The sequence below is a fragment of the Choristoneura fumiferana genome, chromosome 30, assembly GCF_025370935.1.
Source record: "Choristoneura fumiferana chromosome 30, NRCan_CFum_1, whole genome shotgun sequence".
NCBI classification, from domain to species: domain Eukaryota; kingdom Metazoa; phylum Arthropoda; class Insecta; order Lepidoptera; family Tortricidae; genus Choristoneura; species Choristoneura fumiferana.
Genome location: NC_133501.1, coordinates 6,818,053 through 6,834,409, shown reverse-complemented (window position 1 = coordinate 6,834,409; position 16,357 = coordinate 6,818,053). Strand labels below are relative to the sequence as shown.

The window sequence follows — 16,357 nt, the reverse complement described above, 5'->3', positions numbered from 1 at the left end:
TTAACTTTCTCTTTTTCTTTGCTCTTCTTTTTGTTTTTCTTCTTTCTTATTAGGATCTCTCTGTTTATTAACATCGTTGTATTTCAATAGTCTCTTATACATTTTAAGTAGCATTTTAGCATCTTTTTCATCTCCCTTGTAACTAAATCTCAGCACATTCTGCATCTCCTTCTTTCTGTGGCGTCTCCTTTTTCATTGTCATTTTCTACTTCTTTCACTGGATCCACATATCTAGTAGAACCTTGTAGAGTTTCGTATTGCTCTATAGAACCATCTTGAACGCTAGCAACTTGTTCTTCAGGTTTTCTTTCTTTTTCATTTGTTTCTCTTTCTCAATCCTTTCTGCTTTTAGCTTCTTCTTATTTCTTCTTTAGTTCTATATTTTCTTTCTTATAGCGTTCAAAATGTTGACGTCGTTAGAACTCTTCTTACTTTTGTGCTGCCTAAATACCTGTCTTTCCACGACACGTTTTCTACATCGCAAGTTTCGTTCAAGTTTGTTGATTTTGTTTCATTAGTTATAACTGTTTGCTCTCTGTCTATTTCAATTTCATCCATTCTGGCTGAGAATGCTTCTATTTCTTCAGCTGTTGGTTCTTTAGACAATACTGAAACACCTTCTACTTCATAACATGATGAATCATCGGAAATCTCCAGAATTTCGTAAACATCATCATCATCATCATCAATTGTCATTTGAACTATTATCGGACCTGCATCAACTTTATTATCTTTATAAAAATTTTCGTCATCACTTTCATGAAAACCCGACTTCTTTTTCTCTTTTTTCGACTTTTTATCTTTCTTCTTTTTTTTCTTTTCTTGCCTTCGTCGTCAGATATGCACACTATTTCTTGTTGCACATCTGAAGCTTCAACCTCAGAACTTTCCCTATCCGATATTTCTCCATCTGATTTAACTTTCTCATCAGCCATATTTTCTTCGTTTCTTTCCTTAGTTGATTCCACTATTTCATCGCATTTCGCATCAATAATATCTGGTTTATCATCAACTTTCGAGGGTTCCTCATTTGTTACTTTCTCAGTTTCACTTGATTCTTTAACTTCATCAACTATTACAGGTAAGTCATTCATTTCTACTGTGTCATTATTATCATTAGAAATAAAACCTCGTATTTCTGTATCTTTATTTGTTTCTTCTGTTTCCGTGCCTTTTTTGTTTTCACAGACTAGTTCGCTGTCTGCTCTTTCAGTATTTTCATTTTTATTAGTACTCGTATCACCCTCGACTTTTTCTTCCTGTTGTTTAACTTTTTCCTGATGATCATCATCAGAACTAGAATCACTAGAAGTAACGTTGTCCAAATTTTTTGCATCTAGATCTTCAAGGAGATCCATTTTTTCTGAATCTGACAACTGTAGCGTGATCTCATCTTGATCGCTGCCTTCTTTATGTATTATTTTCTTCTTTTTTTTCTTGCTCTTCTTTACTTTAGTCTTAGCTTCAGCAGTACCAGCTGGATCATTGTTTTCTTTAGCAACAGTTTTGCTCCTATTATCAGTATTACTAGATACAATTGGTACAGCAGCCGTTTCTGCTTGTTTATCTTCTTCATTATTAGTCGTATTGTTATCTTTAGCAACACTTTCAGGTGGTTTTTGTCTTTTGAGTCTTATTTTTCGCGTCGGTTTCGACTGAGGTACGGTTATGACAAGATTATTTATTTTTTTAGTGACCGTTTGTGGGTCCGTGTTCTTGCTCACCGTGACTTCATTTGAATTCATCGTCGATGTACCTGGAAAAAAAATGTGATATATGACGATATGATTCTCTCTTTCTCTCTCTGCTCTTTCGGGACACTGTGTATAACGTAGCTAATCCCGAACCTTCACATATACTTGAAAATTGTTGAGCAAAAATGAGCTGTGGTGGTTCTGGTTGTCCATGATAGAACCAGATCCCAGTTGAGTCAGAGAGTTTTTAGGGTTCCATAACTCAAAAAAAAAAACGGAACCCTTATACATTATCGCGTATGAATTCGCCACTAGAGGCGCTAGTGTAGCGTGAGGTCTCCGAAATGTCAAATCTCATAGTTTTTGGGTGAGCTACGCGGGTTTATTTATAATTAGAATAATTTTGTGAATATTTGGCAATATCTGAAATTAATTATGGCAAATATGCGTCCCGGGTCAATGAATGTCTGTGTTTTGAGACAGTTTTATCTTTCGGAAACTTTGTCCTCCCTTTTTTCCAAACAAAACGAGGACTATGGAACACTGTAGCATGCTCGATATTTTTATGGTACGGTTTTAAGGTGTATTAAATATGATTTTAATCTAAACTTTGTTTTCACGCCCGTAATAACAGACTTTGAAAGCCACACTTAAAAACCTCACGCAACAGTGCGCCATCTAGTGAGACAAAAAACGATAGCCCTCATTTTGTTAGAGGTGAAGTGCTTGCACTGTTGTGTTTCGGCGTGGAGAGTAAGACAGCCGGTGAAATTACTGGCACGTGAGGTATCCCATCTTAGGCCTCTAGGTTGGCAACGCATCTGCAATACAACCATTGTTGCAGATGTTTATGGGTGGTGGTGATCTCTGACCATCCGGAGACCCATTTGCTTGTTTGCCATCCAGTCGAATATTAATAATAAAAAATAAAAATGCGACTCGTTGAATTGCTACAAGTAATTAATGCTTTTGAGGTAAAGAACTAACAAATGAGCGGGCAAAGGTAATTATATCAAGGACTCTGCGGAGACATTATACTGTTCCTTTTTCAGTACTGTGGCTTAGTAAAAACACCCTCATTTACCTATCTGCTGGTCAAGTTTAGCACGGTCCGGCTTCTCCTCGTCGCTGCTGATCTCAACCACTTCCGCCGGCTCCTCTTTAATCTCCACCTCGTTGTCAGATGAAGCTGCCTCCACAGCCGGCTCCGCCTGCACCCCTGTAAAAAAAGGTTTTTTTTTTGTTTCTCTCTCAAGGTCTCTACACTATAATTTTTTTTTTAATTTCGCAGCGTATTGGTAAACTACTGTAATGCTGTGTAATTTTATTGGAATAAATAAATAAATAAATAATAATAAAGGGTTAATGCTTACTAGCAGGTTCCTGGTGCAGCTGCGCCCGGATGGCGCGAGCGCGGGCCTGCAGCTCCAACAGCTCCAACACGGTGAGCCCCGCGCGGGCCGCCCGTGAGTCTCCGGCGTCCTTCTGTTTGTCTTCAGACTCCGAGCCCTTGGACTTCCTGCGGCGCTTCTTCTTAGCGTGCCGGTGTTTCTGATGTGAAAAATACATTCAGATATAGTGTATAGTGCAGGGCTATCCTTTGCACTGTGCGTCGCCACGCCCTGGAGCGTTGTATCGTCATTACAAAGATTTATTAACTAACCTTTTTCTTTTTACTGCCCTGGCTCAGAATTTCCTCGTCAGATGATATGCTGTCCAGGGAGATTGTCTCGAGGTGCTCCAGAGACTGGCTGGAGGACTCTGTGTCGGACGGTGGCTCCGCACCATCCAATATAGCACAGAGACGTTTCGAACTTATGCCCAGCAACTAAAATTAGTATAAAATTTACAATTGATTCATTATCAGTGGTTTGTAAGCAGTACCGGCTTTATTGGTGACCGGGGCGACTGCCTGAGGCGCCAGGTACTACAGACCAACTAACCATTTGATCTAAAGAAAACTAGACTCGCTTTGTTATCTTTTATAGACTTCTTTGTAGGAGTAGGAGTTTTCTATGTGTACCAAACACGAGCTGTCATTTTGTCGCTTGTCGTATCTAAAAGGGCGCTCAAGGCATGACTCCCAAACCGGCCCAGCTCTACTACGAAATTCGAAAATCGAAGTTTGTATAATACCGTCCCGCCGACACTTATATTATTTAATCCGAGAGTGAGACGGACGGTATGATACGAACTTCGATTTTCAAATTTCGTAATAGCCCTGCTGTTTATAGGAGTCAGAAAAAAGACAACACACAATAGTTATTCCGGAGGTGTTAAGTATTTTTAGTTAGGAAATAAGGCTTGTATAGGTAGTCATTCACGATGACGCGTGCCGTGGCTCTTATTACAATGTCATTAATGGCTAAGTTTGACAAAATCACGCGTCTTCTGGATGGCACTAGGTATAACTTGATTTTTGCGCTGCTGCCGTAAAAGCAAATGCGGCGTTGTCAACTTTGTTACGACAAAAACTATATTACTATACTCAAACCATAACGTACTTCTTCCAAGCATAGTTCCTGTAAATCGTCAGTGGGCAACCGTCTTACACACTCAGGAGCGAAGGATTTTATTTCTTTAGACTTTAAAACTGAAAAAACTTGGTGCATCAGTTCGACTCTGTCGTGAATAAAATACGCCAAATCATGTTCCTCTGACACTCTGTTCTTCGACGATGAACTCGCTAAATTCTCCTCTTTTATCTTATGCTTTTTTATTCGCCTCATTTTTTAATAATTTAGAAAAAATTATTCTCATACAAATTACAATATCCTAAATAGTCTCGAGATAAGTTTGTTATTCGAATAAATTAAAAAGTAATGACGGATGACAGCTGAGCGAGTTGTTTGTTACGGTGCGGTCTAGGAATTTTACGGCTTTTTCATTTTGCCGACTTAATGGGCATGCTAGCTAACGTCAGCTTGACTGCTATTGATTGATGATGCGTTCAGAGTTAAAGGCGTAGTGTGGTTATGTAAAAAATAATGATGTACAGCTTATTTTTTTTTTTTATGAGTTTCACTCTTGCTGGTTTAGCAAGACGACACCAAGACATTTTGACTTTAAATAAAATTATTGCGTCAAAGTCACAACAGGATTTGAAAATTGTTTGTGTCTCATGATTTTAAAAATAATGATGTGAAATTTCTAGTTAAAGAGCACCCTGGTTGCATCTTCACTTCAATAAATAATTTGAGAATGTGCCGTGCCAATGCTATAGCTAGCTGATCAAAAAAAAACTGTTCTCTTTAGATATGTTTTAAAATCTCCGGAATTTACTTGTTACAATCCTTTATTTAACTTCAGTCGTATACTTATTTATTTTTTTGTTTTTTAGCAACTCATACGTAAGTTTATTTATTCACAACACATGATACAATAACACGATAGGAAACAAAATTAATAAAAACTACATAACTACATGTTACATTTATAATAATATAATGTTGTAGTCTGGATTTATTACCAATACAAACAAGTGAACGCATCCTAAATTAGGATTTAGCAAAAAATAAATAGGTACTCTATTGAGAATGGGTGTTTCTACGCTCTTTGAAAATGAAGATTATTTAATTGTAAACAAGCCCTTTGATATGTACATCAACTCTGAGGACGAAAATGAGAAGGTATGTGCTGTAATTATGCTTTGATAATATTAATTAAAGCTACTAAAACCGAATGTTTAAGGTTATGTTGTGACACGTAGTGTTGTGAAATAACAATGAAACAAAAGTATCGATATCGGGTTTGGCTTCCTGGTCGATAATCAGAGGGCTACTACGAAACCCGAAGCTCGAAGTTCGTATCGTACCGTCCCTCTCCCTCTCGTATTAAATAGTATAAGTGTCAGAGGGACCGCACCACACGAACTTCGAGTTTCGTAGTAGCCCTGCAGTACAACTAACCAATGTAGATCTCTATTTAACTTCCAAATTTCAGCCAGCTGAATCAACCCTTAAATTTGGAACGCTGACGAGATTACTAAAATGGTTGCAATAGATGGCGCCACACGCGACTAAGATGTTTATTATTATTATACTAAGGGGCTGTTTTACCTTCCATTGATTAGCGTTAACCGACGGTTAAATGTGATGCCGTCTCTATTTGTTGTTTTGTTCGAATAGACGGCGGTGACGGCGTCACCTTTAACCGTCAGTTAACACTAATCAATGGATGGTGAAACAGCTCCTTAATATAAAGACGATTCTTAAGATATTTAACGTGGCCAGATACAATGTTGAGAAAGTAAGCAGTCGAAATATGACCTGCAGCCTGTAGCGCATAGCATTACCAAATTATAATAAAGTTACCCAATATTAATCATGTTGTATTGTATACCTAATATGTATTTAACTATTTTATACAGAATTCAGTCACGTACAATATAGCAAAGCACGACTCTCACCATTCCTCATCGACGCACCCTTTGCATTTCGTCCATCGTCTCGATTACGCCACCAGCGGTGTGCTCTGTATAGCGAAGAATAAGACTTCTTCTGCTGCCGCGGGAAAGCTGTTTGAAAAGAGAGATACCAAAAAGTACTACCTAGCTGTCGTGAGACAACACGTCCAGTACGAAATATGTGACATCGACTTTCCGGTTGGTAAGTACATCGTCGTGAAATTCAAAATTTCAGGGTCATTGACTTTATTCGGTTCGGTTCCGATTCTGAAAAGTCGAAATTGCTGATTAATTTTACTCTTCCGGAGTTGACTTCAGTTCCGCAATTTTTGTTTGTTTTATGTGGAGTCGGCCGCGATCAGCAGCGCGTGCGAACCAATTTATGATTGTCGCACGAATGCTTATATTTCGTTTTATTATAATAATGTGGCTCTCAGAGCTAAATAGTTGCTTTAATTAGAGTTGCGTCTTAGCACTTTTCATTTATGCTTAATTTTTCATTCCATTGTTATAGCGGCTGATCCGCTAACTGCGGGCTCTTCACACAAAATGGTGGCGATGACGTCACCACCCGGGAGCCCTGAGACGTCATTGCTGCAGCCCCGTCTGGCCCAAACACGGCTGTTGCTCTTAGAGACTGGGTATTACGGCAAGGATCCCGTCAGTGTGGTACTGCTCAAGCCTGTCACTGGTGAGTTTTACCGTATAGGAACATTTATACACATTCCAAATGGCTCTTACTCATACATAGAGTGTGGTTTGGGAGACGTGAGCAGAACCTATCGGATTCAGCTAGTTAAGGCTACTACTAAGTACGTTCAAAGACTTTAATTCATGAGCCACCATGGAACCATTTCACAGTAAACGTCATAGTGACATTGCATTAATTAACAAGAAAAATCGTTATGACTTTTTCTTTAAAAAGGTTCCATGGTTGCTCATTTATTAAAGTCCTTGACCGTACGATAGTACTAGTTAATATTCACAGTGAGATTAACTTTTTTTTTAATTCAATTGAATTTTCAATTCAATTAATTTATTAATAAAATGAAGGTTTAAAATCCATAAAATGAAGAGAAGATGCCTTTACCCAGCAGTGGGTGGATGTGGGCTGATTTGATTTGATTGATTGATTCATAAAATTCTTATAAGAAAGTAAGGTAATATAAACATGAAATAATCTTAGGTATTGTAAGTAAAATTAAGTTAAGTCTTAGCTAGGTTACATACAAGTGTAACCCGTGTTTTAGACTATAAGGTATCTAAGAAATTATAATATCACTCGAGCAACATGGCATTACGTATCTTAAAACATAAATGCAAAGTACAAAAAGTATTAAATAATTTACCAAGTGCAAGGTGTGGGGTTTTACTTAAATATGATTGTGCACGATCCATCATCAAATCATTGCGTGAAAGGTTGGTTCTTCTTACATTTCCCAAATCACCTAGTGATATTTGCACGTCTATGTCAACATTTTTACGAAAATCCGAGACTATTTTACTGAATAAGCCCATAAATAACCCCATAACCTATGAATATATGTAACCGCAAAAACTTTATGACTAGTCAGTCTTAGTAATTTCTTTATCAAGATAAAATCGCTTATAGGTAGACGTCACCAGCTCCGCGTGCATTGCTCTGCCATCGGCCACACGATACTCGGCGACTACACGTACAGCAATAAGGAGGACTCGGCGCCGCACCGCATGTTCCTGCATGCCATGAGGTCAGCATCAGGATTTTATTGTTTGATGATAGCGTAGAAGCAAGAATTTAAGCAACTTAAAAAATTTAAAAATCCCCTTACATTGCATTTTAAAGTTTAATATCTCAAAAGCGGCTGATCCGATTTCCTACTGCGACCCACCATACAATAAAATATGACATCGAAATTTAAAACTTATTGTCTTATAGATAAATGAACAGAGAAAATAACACTTTATTCCCTTTTCAAATATATAAGTTCTATTGCTAACAATATGTACTAGAATTATCACTTTGAACCCCGGGAGGTCAATGAAACGTAGCTAAAAACCACCGCAAGAATACTTGTTTTCTCCTTAAAAACGGCATAGAAATCGGGTTATCCGTTTTAGAGCTACGATGCTTTAGACAAAGAGACATTGGTGTCATTGGCGTACAACACTCCTCTTTTGGCATCGTGATTTTTTATTGGGGTTGAGTCGCCAAAGACACTAGGTTCTTACTTTGTTTACTTGTTTTTAGTTTTTGATTTCTGGGGTGGGAGTTAGAAAAATTGTAAGTATTTCATGAATGAGAATAATTACGTGGCAAATTATACAATCCGTTATAGCCGTCTGATAAAGGAGTTTCAGGCGAGTGTGGCAAGGTCGCCATGTGGGGCGGAGACTTAAAGGAGACAATTAAACAGCACAAGCGTTGCGTAAAGACTGAATGTATTAATTGAAACACCTTAGTTATAAGTACATTATTAATATTAATATATAAAACTATACTCCTTACACGAGTGCTTGCACGCCTTATGCTCTTTATATCTTCTTACAATATATATATTTCTGTGATTTTATTATTTTGAAATGTAATGCCCTTGAGTGTAAGTATTTAATAAAATGTAAATTTAGATTATGTGATCCCAGAACCCGATTAGGAAAAAACCATCTGGCTTAAACTTTGTCCTTGACTTTGTTACAGATTAATTTTACCATTACCTCAAGAAACCTTGGACGTCCAAACAGCAGACCCTTTTTTTTCCGATCAAAAGTTCACCTCTAAGTATCGAGCGCTACGCACCTACTTTAAGTACAGAATGAAAGAAGATTTTAGAAAAGCCTGTGAGGTCACTGACCAAGCCCTACTGATCGGCGTGAAGTACAAATTATTTAAACCTAATTAAAAATATAAGATAAATTGTGTTTTATTTAATTCCTTCTCGTAAAGTTAGCGTGAATCTGCAACTTGACATTGAAACTTAACATGTTCTTGATTGTTGAAAGCATTTCCGCTAAAACGCAGACATAAATGAAATTTATTATTTAACTTTGATATGTCAAAAATATCAAATTAAAAGAAAGAGAAAAAAAACATTTATCCTTGACAACGTATGTGAGACCAAAAAAAATATAAGAGAATGAATAAAATAAAAAAATGATTGTTTTTTTTTTGAGTCTGTATTTTTATTTCAACTTTTGTTACTTTTACGGGTATCCCGTGAAACCATATCGAAACATAGATGTTGCTAGTGCTGCTGCTTAAGTAGCGTAGAGAAATAAGCAACCTGAGATATGTATGCATAGGAAAAATTCGTGTCTAGATTCCTGTCCAGCAGTGGTGTAGGGGTTATAGCACGTAGCAAAGATTGCTGAGGGCCTGGGTTTGATTCCCAGTGCTGGTCTCTTTTTCTGGTTTTTCTGTGCATCCATGTCTCAGTTTGTATTTTCGAAAATATCACGAAATGGTCCCAAATTAACTAGTGCAGTTTCTTTAGGCAGTAAATTGGCTTGCTAATTATTTCTGTTAAATCACATCTACATTTATTATTTACTCTACTGGGTGTTTCCTGCAACAGAGGGGCTACTACAAAACTCGAAAATCGAAGTTTGTATTACTTTGTATCGCACCGTCCCTTTCACTCGCGTATTAATGACATAAGCGTCAGCGGGATGGCAACATACGAAGTCCGAGTTTAGAATTTCGTAATATAGAGCCAGGAACAATCAATAAAATTATTCGATATTTCATTAAAATGTTAAATAAAACGCACCGCACATTTTACCAGCAGGGCTACTACGAAAATCAAGGTTCGTGTCAAACTCGTTGGATACGAACTTCGGAGTAGACCCTCAGCTTTCGATAACCTTGGCACATCACTAGCCTAACCCAAAAATGTTGCCAGCTTAATAATAATACCCATTTTGTGGGATATTTTATTAATAACAAATTTACATGCCGTAATTGTACGTCCCAAAATGTACGTTCTGATAATTCGCATATCCCTTTTAAATTATATACAGTACACGAATTATCTGGACGGATGTTAAGAACGTCACTTTGACACGTGAGTGAGACAGTTCCTGTCAAACTCCTCACCTTGCTTGCTTGTTGAGAATAAAAATGGAACAAATAACAAAACAAAAGTTAACAAAACTTGAAGAACAAATAAGAAGTAACTAGTAATACTTTAATAACTGTGACATGGCGTGATACACTTACTCCGAATAATTATTGGAGGGGTATCGTTTAGTTATTTTTTATAAAACAGGTAATGCGCTTATTGAAAAAAGGTTATATTAGATTTATAAGAACGGAGTGTGTACGCGTAATTGTCCAAATGGAAAGCTACGGAGAGCTCATTAGATTACGGAAATCTCCAGTATTGGCATTTGGAATTTTGGAATGTAAATGTGAATGCTTAGTAATTATTTATATTGCGCATTGAGTGTATTAGCAACACTTGTTTATTTGTTTGTTTGGAATCTTGGAAACAGTTCGAACGATTTCTATAAAATTGTCTGGGTCCAGGGGTTTAGGGGGAAGCGCAATTGGTTTAGCTTGGTTGTATCTTGAAAAATAATTATTATTAATAAATAAAAATTAATCGTAAAATGTGTTGTTCAGCACAAAACTCGGGAACGGCTGGACCGATTTCGCTTATTCTTATTTTGTTGTGTTCGTTATTGTCAGGAGAAGGTTTTTATGGAAGAAAACTTAGAAATATTACAACGGGGGCGAAGCCGCGGGCAACAGCTAGTTATTATTAATTATTGCTCGACGACCGGGTGGCCAAGTGGTTAGAGAACCTGACTACGAAGCTTGAGGTCCCGGGTTTGATTCCCGGTTGGGGCAGATATTTGTGTGAATAATAGGTACTAGTGTTTGTTCTCGGGTCTTGGATGTTTAATATGTATGTAAGTATGTATTTATCTATATAAGTATGTTTATCCGTTGGCTAGTATCCATAGTACAAACTTTGCTTAGTTTGGGACTAGGTCAATTGGTGTCAAGTGTCCCATGATATTTATTTATTTATTTAAGTTGACTGTAATTTGTTATTTGTCAGGTTAAATATAATAAGCTTTTATCCACACACTTTCAACTTTTTTTTTTTAGTCATTAAAACTTAATAGGATTTAATAATAGAAGTTTTTAAACTTGTGTATATTTAATAATATGTTTGTGTATGAACCCTGTACCTATTGTACAAGTAAAGAAACAAATACTATGGGCAGACGTTGATGTAGGTACTCACACACAGGCAAATGTACGTATCCTTTTTAAGGGTTCCGTAGTCAACTAGGAACCCTTATAGTTTCGCCATGTTTGTCCGTCTGTCTGTCTGTCCGTGGGTAAGCTCAGAGACCGTTAGTACTAGAAAGCTTTAATTTGGCATGAATTTCCTTAGAAAAATATTATTAAATTTTTTCGTAATGGCTACAGAACACTATCCTGGGCGTGTCCGACACGCTCATGGCCGGTTTTTTATGATATTGTAAGTTTTAGCTCTAAACACATATGTAGTATTTCAACTATTATGGACAACATAAATATATACCTTATCATTTTCTTTGTCGTGCCTTCTTATCAACATCACCATATCAGCCGTAGGTCGTCCACTGTTAGACACAGGCATATACCTCCCACCTTACCATTGACCTCTGGTTGCTTCGGTTAAAAGCGGCCTGCATCCACCGTTAACCAGCGGTCTTAACCTGGCCCCTATTTAATAAATGTTGCAAGTTCTCTTCTACATAATTGACACTTTTTTGTATGAGAAACTTATATAACCGCGGCTTTGCTATACGATGTGGTAGTTAAAAAAAATTACAAAATTCCCTTGGGAAATCCCATTATTTATATCGTGATCTTCAAATTCAATTTCAAATCATTTATTCAGTAAATAGGCCGCAATGGGCACTTTTACACGTCCTTCTTTAAACTACCAGCGCTTTCGGAAAGACCATCATTGCCAAGATGAATGCGCCGAAAGAAACCTGGCAGCAATTCTTTCAAAATAAAATAATTACAAATAAAATACTTAAAAACTACAATATACAATTAAAGAAAAAATTGCAAAAATAATAATAATAATACAGGGATGTATGTGGTCCCTTAGTTACAAAACTAAACTCTAACTATATCTACGTTCAGTGGAAGTGTAGAACGCATCCACGGTCATAAATTAAAAAAAAATTGAAAAATACACTTCATTAAGGTTGTTAACACAACGAGTCTTTTGTTGTGAATAAATGCATTTTCTTTCTTTCTTTCAAAGATATTAAATATACAAATGAACGCATACGTTTATATTGTGACTTGTTTACCCGTGGCTTCGCACGCGTAAACTATTCGATCCGGTTCAATAGTAATTCCGGGATTTTACAAAATTCCCCTGTGAACTCCCAAAAATATTGTGGTCTTCATTAAGGTTGTGTTAAAAACAAACTATACAAAATTTAATGACTAAACCCAGCGATTTCAAGATTTTATCCCTATACCGTAGAAATATCGGAATAAAAAGTAGCCTGTGTATTATTCCAAACGTCCAGCTACCTACATACCAAATTTCATGATTCTAAGCCCAGCGGTTGTCACTTTAAGATTTTATCCCTATTTCGTGGGAATATCGGAATAAAAATTAACCTATGTGTTGCTCCAGACGTCCGTCTGTCTACGTACCAAATTTCATCCAAATACGTCCAGCCGTTTTAGCGTGGAAGAGTAACAAACACACACACACACACAAACTTTCGCATTTATAATATAAGTAAGATTGTAGCACTTGTAACTTTTATTAAAGTGTTCATCTATTCATCAAACATTTTTAATTTTATATATTATGACATGTACCTGTCGTTCAACTTAGCTACATATCTACAACAAATTTCTTGTTAATCCCAACATGTAAACAACTATAAGACAAATAAAAGCTTCTAAATTTAATTTCAGGTCAAAAATAGAGAATCTAGAACACAATCATGGCGCAAGGAACGTGTGACTCATCTCAGCATTCAGTTAACAAACGCTTAAGTGACATAGAAAATCTACTAACTCAATTAGTACAATCGGGAAATAATTCATTTGATACAGCAAGTTCAAATAAAAATACAGGAAAGAGATCTCTACCTGCCGGTAGAGACGAAGGAAGTAAAAAAAGGCGGAGTGATGGTGAAAACTTAGAATGCAGTTTGTGTGATAAAAAATATCAAGTAGAATGGGCTCTTATCAGGCATTATAAGACCTACCACAAAGAGAAATCTCCGGGTAGATTGCATAAAGAAAATGTAGCAAAGAGAGATCCAATGAAAGCTAATCCTAATCAACCTGAACACGACGGTCAATCTCCAGCTAAATTGCATGAAGTAGATTTAGCAAAGAACTCTTTTATGAGAACAACTAATGCAAATGAAGCTGCAGAGTATATTTGTAAATTATGTGAACATGCTTTTAATAGTATTTCAGCCAGAAATAGCCACTACACTGCTAATCATCACATTAAAGATGAAAAGCTACTCTTTTCCCCTGATGGATCAGCCTTAGTTGAATCACCACTAGAAAATGAAATAAAAAAAAATCGTGAATATTTCAAGACAGTCCTTAAAAGAAACACGCCGTCTAGAGTTTGTAAGTTATGCGAAATAGAATTAGACCCAGCTGATTTGATATCACATTATGAAAGAGACCACAAAGTGATCCAGATATCTAAAGTCAAGATCTTAATACGGCTCAATAATAATGATATTGAGCAATTATGTCCTAATAAAAAATGCGACTATTGCTCTGATATATTCACTGATACAGACGCATTAGAGAACCATGTGGCGACAGAGCATAATATTTATTTTAATGTATGTCAAATTTGTAAAAAGAGAATTGAAAGGAAACTTTACAACAATCATGTAAGGAATGAGCATCCAGAGGTTTTTTTCAAAAAGCCTTCAACTGATAAAATAGACGTGAAAATAAGCCAAGCAACTGAAAAACCAGAGCCATCAAAGACGGTTAATGCTAGTCCCGTCAATTTTACGCCTCTAATGTACATGTGTGGTGCGTGCAACCTTGTAACTTCATCGTACGACAATGTCATAGCCCACAGTCAAGACCATATTCTTAAAAATGTGTCAATAAAACCAAAACTGTGTGAAGCCTGCAATCTTGAATTTGATGTTGATTTTCCCATTCATGAAAAAATGCATTTAATCGACGCTGATTTAGATAGAGACTCCTTCAGATTCGTTTTATATGACTATTGTAACCTAACAAATGTTAAATGGTTCAATATGTTCAATGCATTCACAAAGGCTAAAGTAAATAAAATAACTTCGGCTAGTATATATTTTTCAACACGTTGCATCCGCTTGAAGCTTTTAAAAGACTGCAGAGACGCTTCAGCCCCATTCACGCTTTTCAAGTGCTTAAAGTGTGAAAAATACGTTCATCCGAAATGTATTGAGTCACATATTGGACAGCGAAGCACGTGCATCAAGGAAAGTTCCGGCTACGAGTGTGTAAAGTGTAAAAAAATATTTCATACCTCAGAAGCGATGGATGAACATAAAGAAACCCACAATGTGCCTGAAAGTGATTCAAAGTACAGGACTGTGCTGTTCAATGATCCAGAAGATTTCGATTTTAACAAAGCTCTATTAGAAAATGCTGGGAAGAGCGTTCAAGTAGAAGAAGTTACTGATAATAATGATCCAAAAACACAAACACCTGCGCAAGTTCCGATTGCGGGCAGTGAGACAAAAAAGGCAAACACTGAAGGAGTAGGAGATGAAGGGAATAAAGTAGGAAGAGAAAGTAAAATGTCAAACAACGCAAAAGATGAAAGAGAAATTGATATCTACAAGTGTGCTTGTGGACTGTGTTTTGAAAAGTTCGAATTCCTGTTAGAACACATGCGAAAGTGTTCTAATAATTCAACAAAAATTATAAAAATCTCCTGTATGACTTGTAAATTGGATTTTGACAGAGAAAACTTTAATTATCATTGTAAAGCGCACGATAATGGAATTACAACATTTAACGTTAAAAAGCTTATTTTAGTTGACGAAGCGAAAATACATGCAAGTGGTACTATGTGAATGTGAAGAACTGTAGCAGCCCCATATGAAAAAAAAAAACATAATAATGATGATACAAATTGCATAAAAAAATAAATAATAATAATTTAAATAAATAAATATCACCAGACACTTGACACCAATTGTCCTAGTCCCAAACTAAGCAAAGCTTGTATTATGGTACTATGGATATTAGCCAAAACTTTACGACCATGAGAATTGAAATAGTAGATTGTAAGTACAACAAGAGCATAAAACGAGCCATTTTATCTAAGGCGTTTTACACTGCTTTTCACTTCGATTGAGAGGAAATTTAAAAGCAACAGTGGAAACAATTGTTCACTTACTAGGTACTTTTTATTTTTTATGCATTGATATAATTATATTTTTTAGTTTTATTGAATTATTTTGATTGATTTTTTAGTTTAAGATAAAATAAACATATTAAAAAATATATAGAAACTTTTTTGTTTGTGGCTGTTGACACCTGATTACCTTGATCTTAGACGAAGATTTTACTTTATGCACTAGAGCATAAATAGTTATTTGTGTCACGAGGGAGCAAAATGGTGTATTTACGGCGAGGGCGTACATTGAATCCTGAGCGTAGCGAGGGATTCTAAAGTAGAATCCTGAGCGCAAAGAGGGATTCAAGTGTAACGCCCAAGATGAAAATAATTTTGCTCCCGAGTGGCTCATACAACTTTTCACACCGAGCATTAAGGAACTTGAAAAAAAAGATCTAAATATTATTAAAGAACAACCAGCATAGAAAATGGCATAGCTTTACAATTATCAATTTAAAAAAATAGCATTTGCAATAAAACACTTAGAAAAGCCTTGAACAGAAAAGTTGCACTTTGCTCCCTCTCGTCAGGGAGGAAAAGTTACTTTTCTGAAGGAGAGGTGTGAAAAATAAATTTTATGTCACCTAGATCCAGCATTAATATCAACTTGACGAGCATGCGAAGTGCAATAGTAGATTGTACAACTAAAGCATAAAACGAGCCATTTTATCCAAGACGTTCATATAGCCACCCGAGCCGGTATGGCGAGGGTGGATAGACACGTCGAGAGGAAAATGGGTTTAATGCTCGAGTTTTACACTGCTTTTCACTTTGATGGCGAGGAAACGAAATAGCCACAGTGGAAACAATTGTTCACTTACTATGTACATTTTATTTGTCATGAATTACTATTTAATTATATTTTT

General features: G+C 36.3%; 1 protein-coding gene and 1 pseudogene across 1 annotated transcript; one reads left to right on the top strand and one right to left on the bottom strand.

Annotated features, from left to right (window-relative positions):
* Nucleotides 1–4,536, bottom strand: LOC141444491 (uncharacterized; annotated as a pseudogene).
* A 227-nt stretch (nucleotides 4,537–4,763) lies between these two features.
* LOC141444672 (RNA pseudouridylate synthase domain-containing protein 1-like) lies at nucleotides 4,764–8,992 on the top strand. The gene is made up of 6 exons (XM_074110257.1): nucleotides 4,764–5,044; nucleotides 5,150–5,323; nucleotides 6,064–6,301; nucleotides 6,614–6,790; nucleotides 7,712–7,829; nucleotides 8,777–8,992. The coding sequence occupies exons 2-6, from the start codon at nucleotides 5,231–5,233 to the stop codon at nucleotides 8,976–8,978; spliced, it is 828 nt and encodes a 275-aa protein (XP_073966358.1). The 5' UTR covers nucleotides 4,764–5,044; nucleotides 5,150–5,230; the 3' UTR covers nucleotides 8,979–8,992.
* Nucleotides 8,993–16,357: the final 7,365 nt, after the last annotated feature.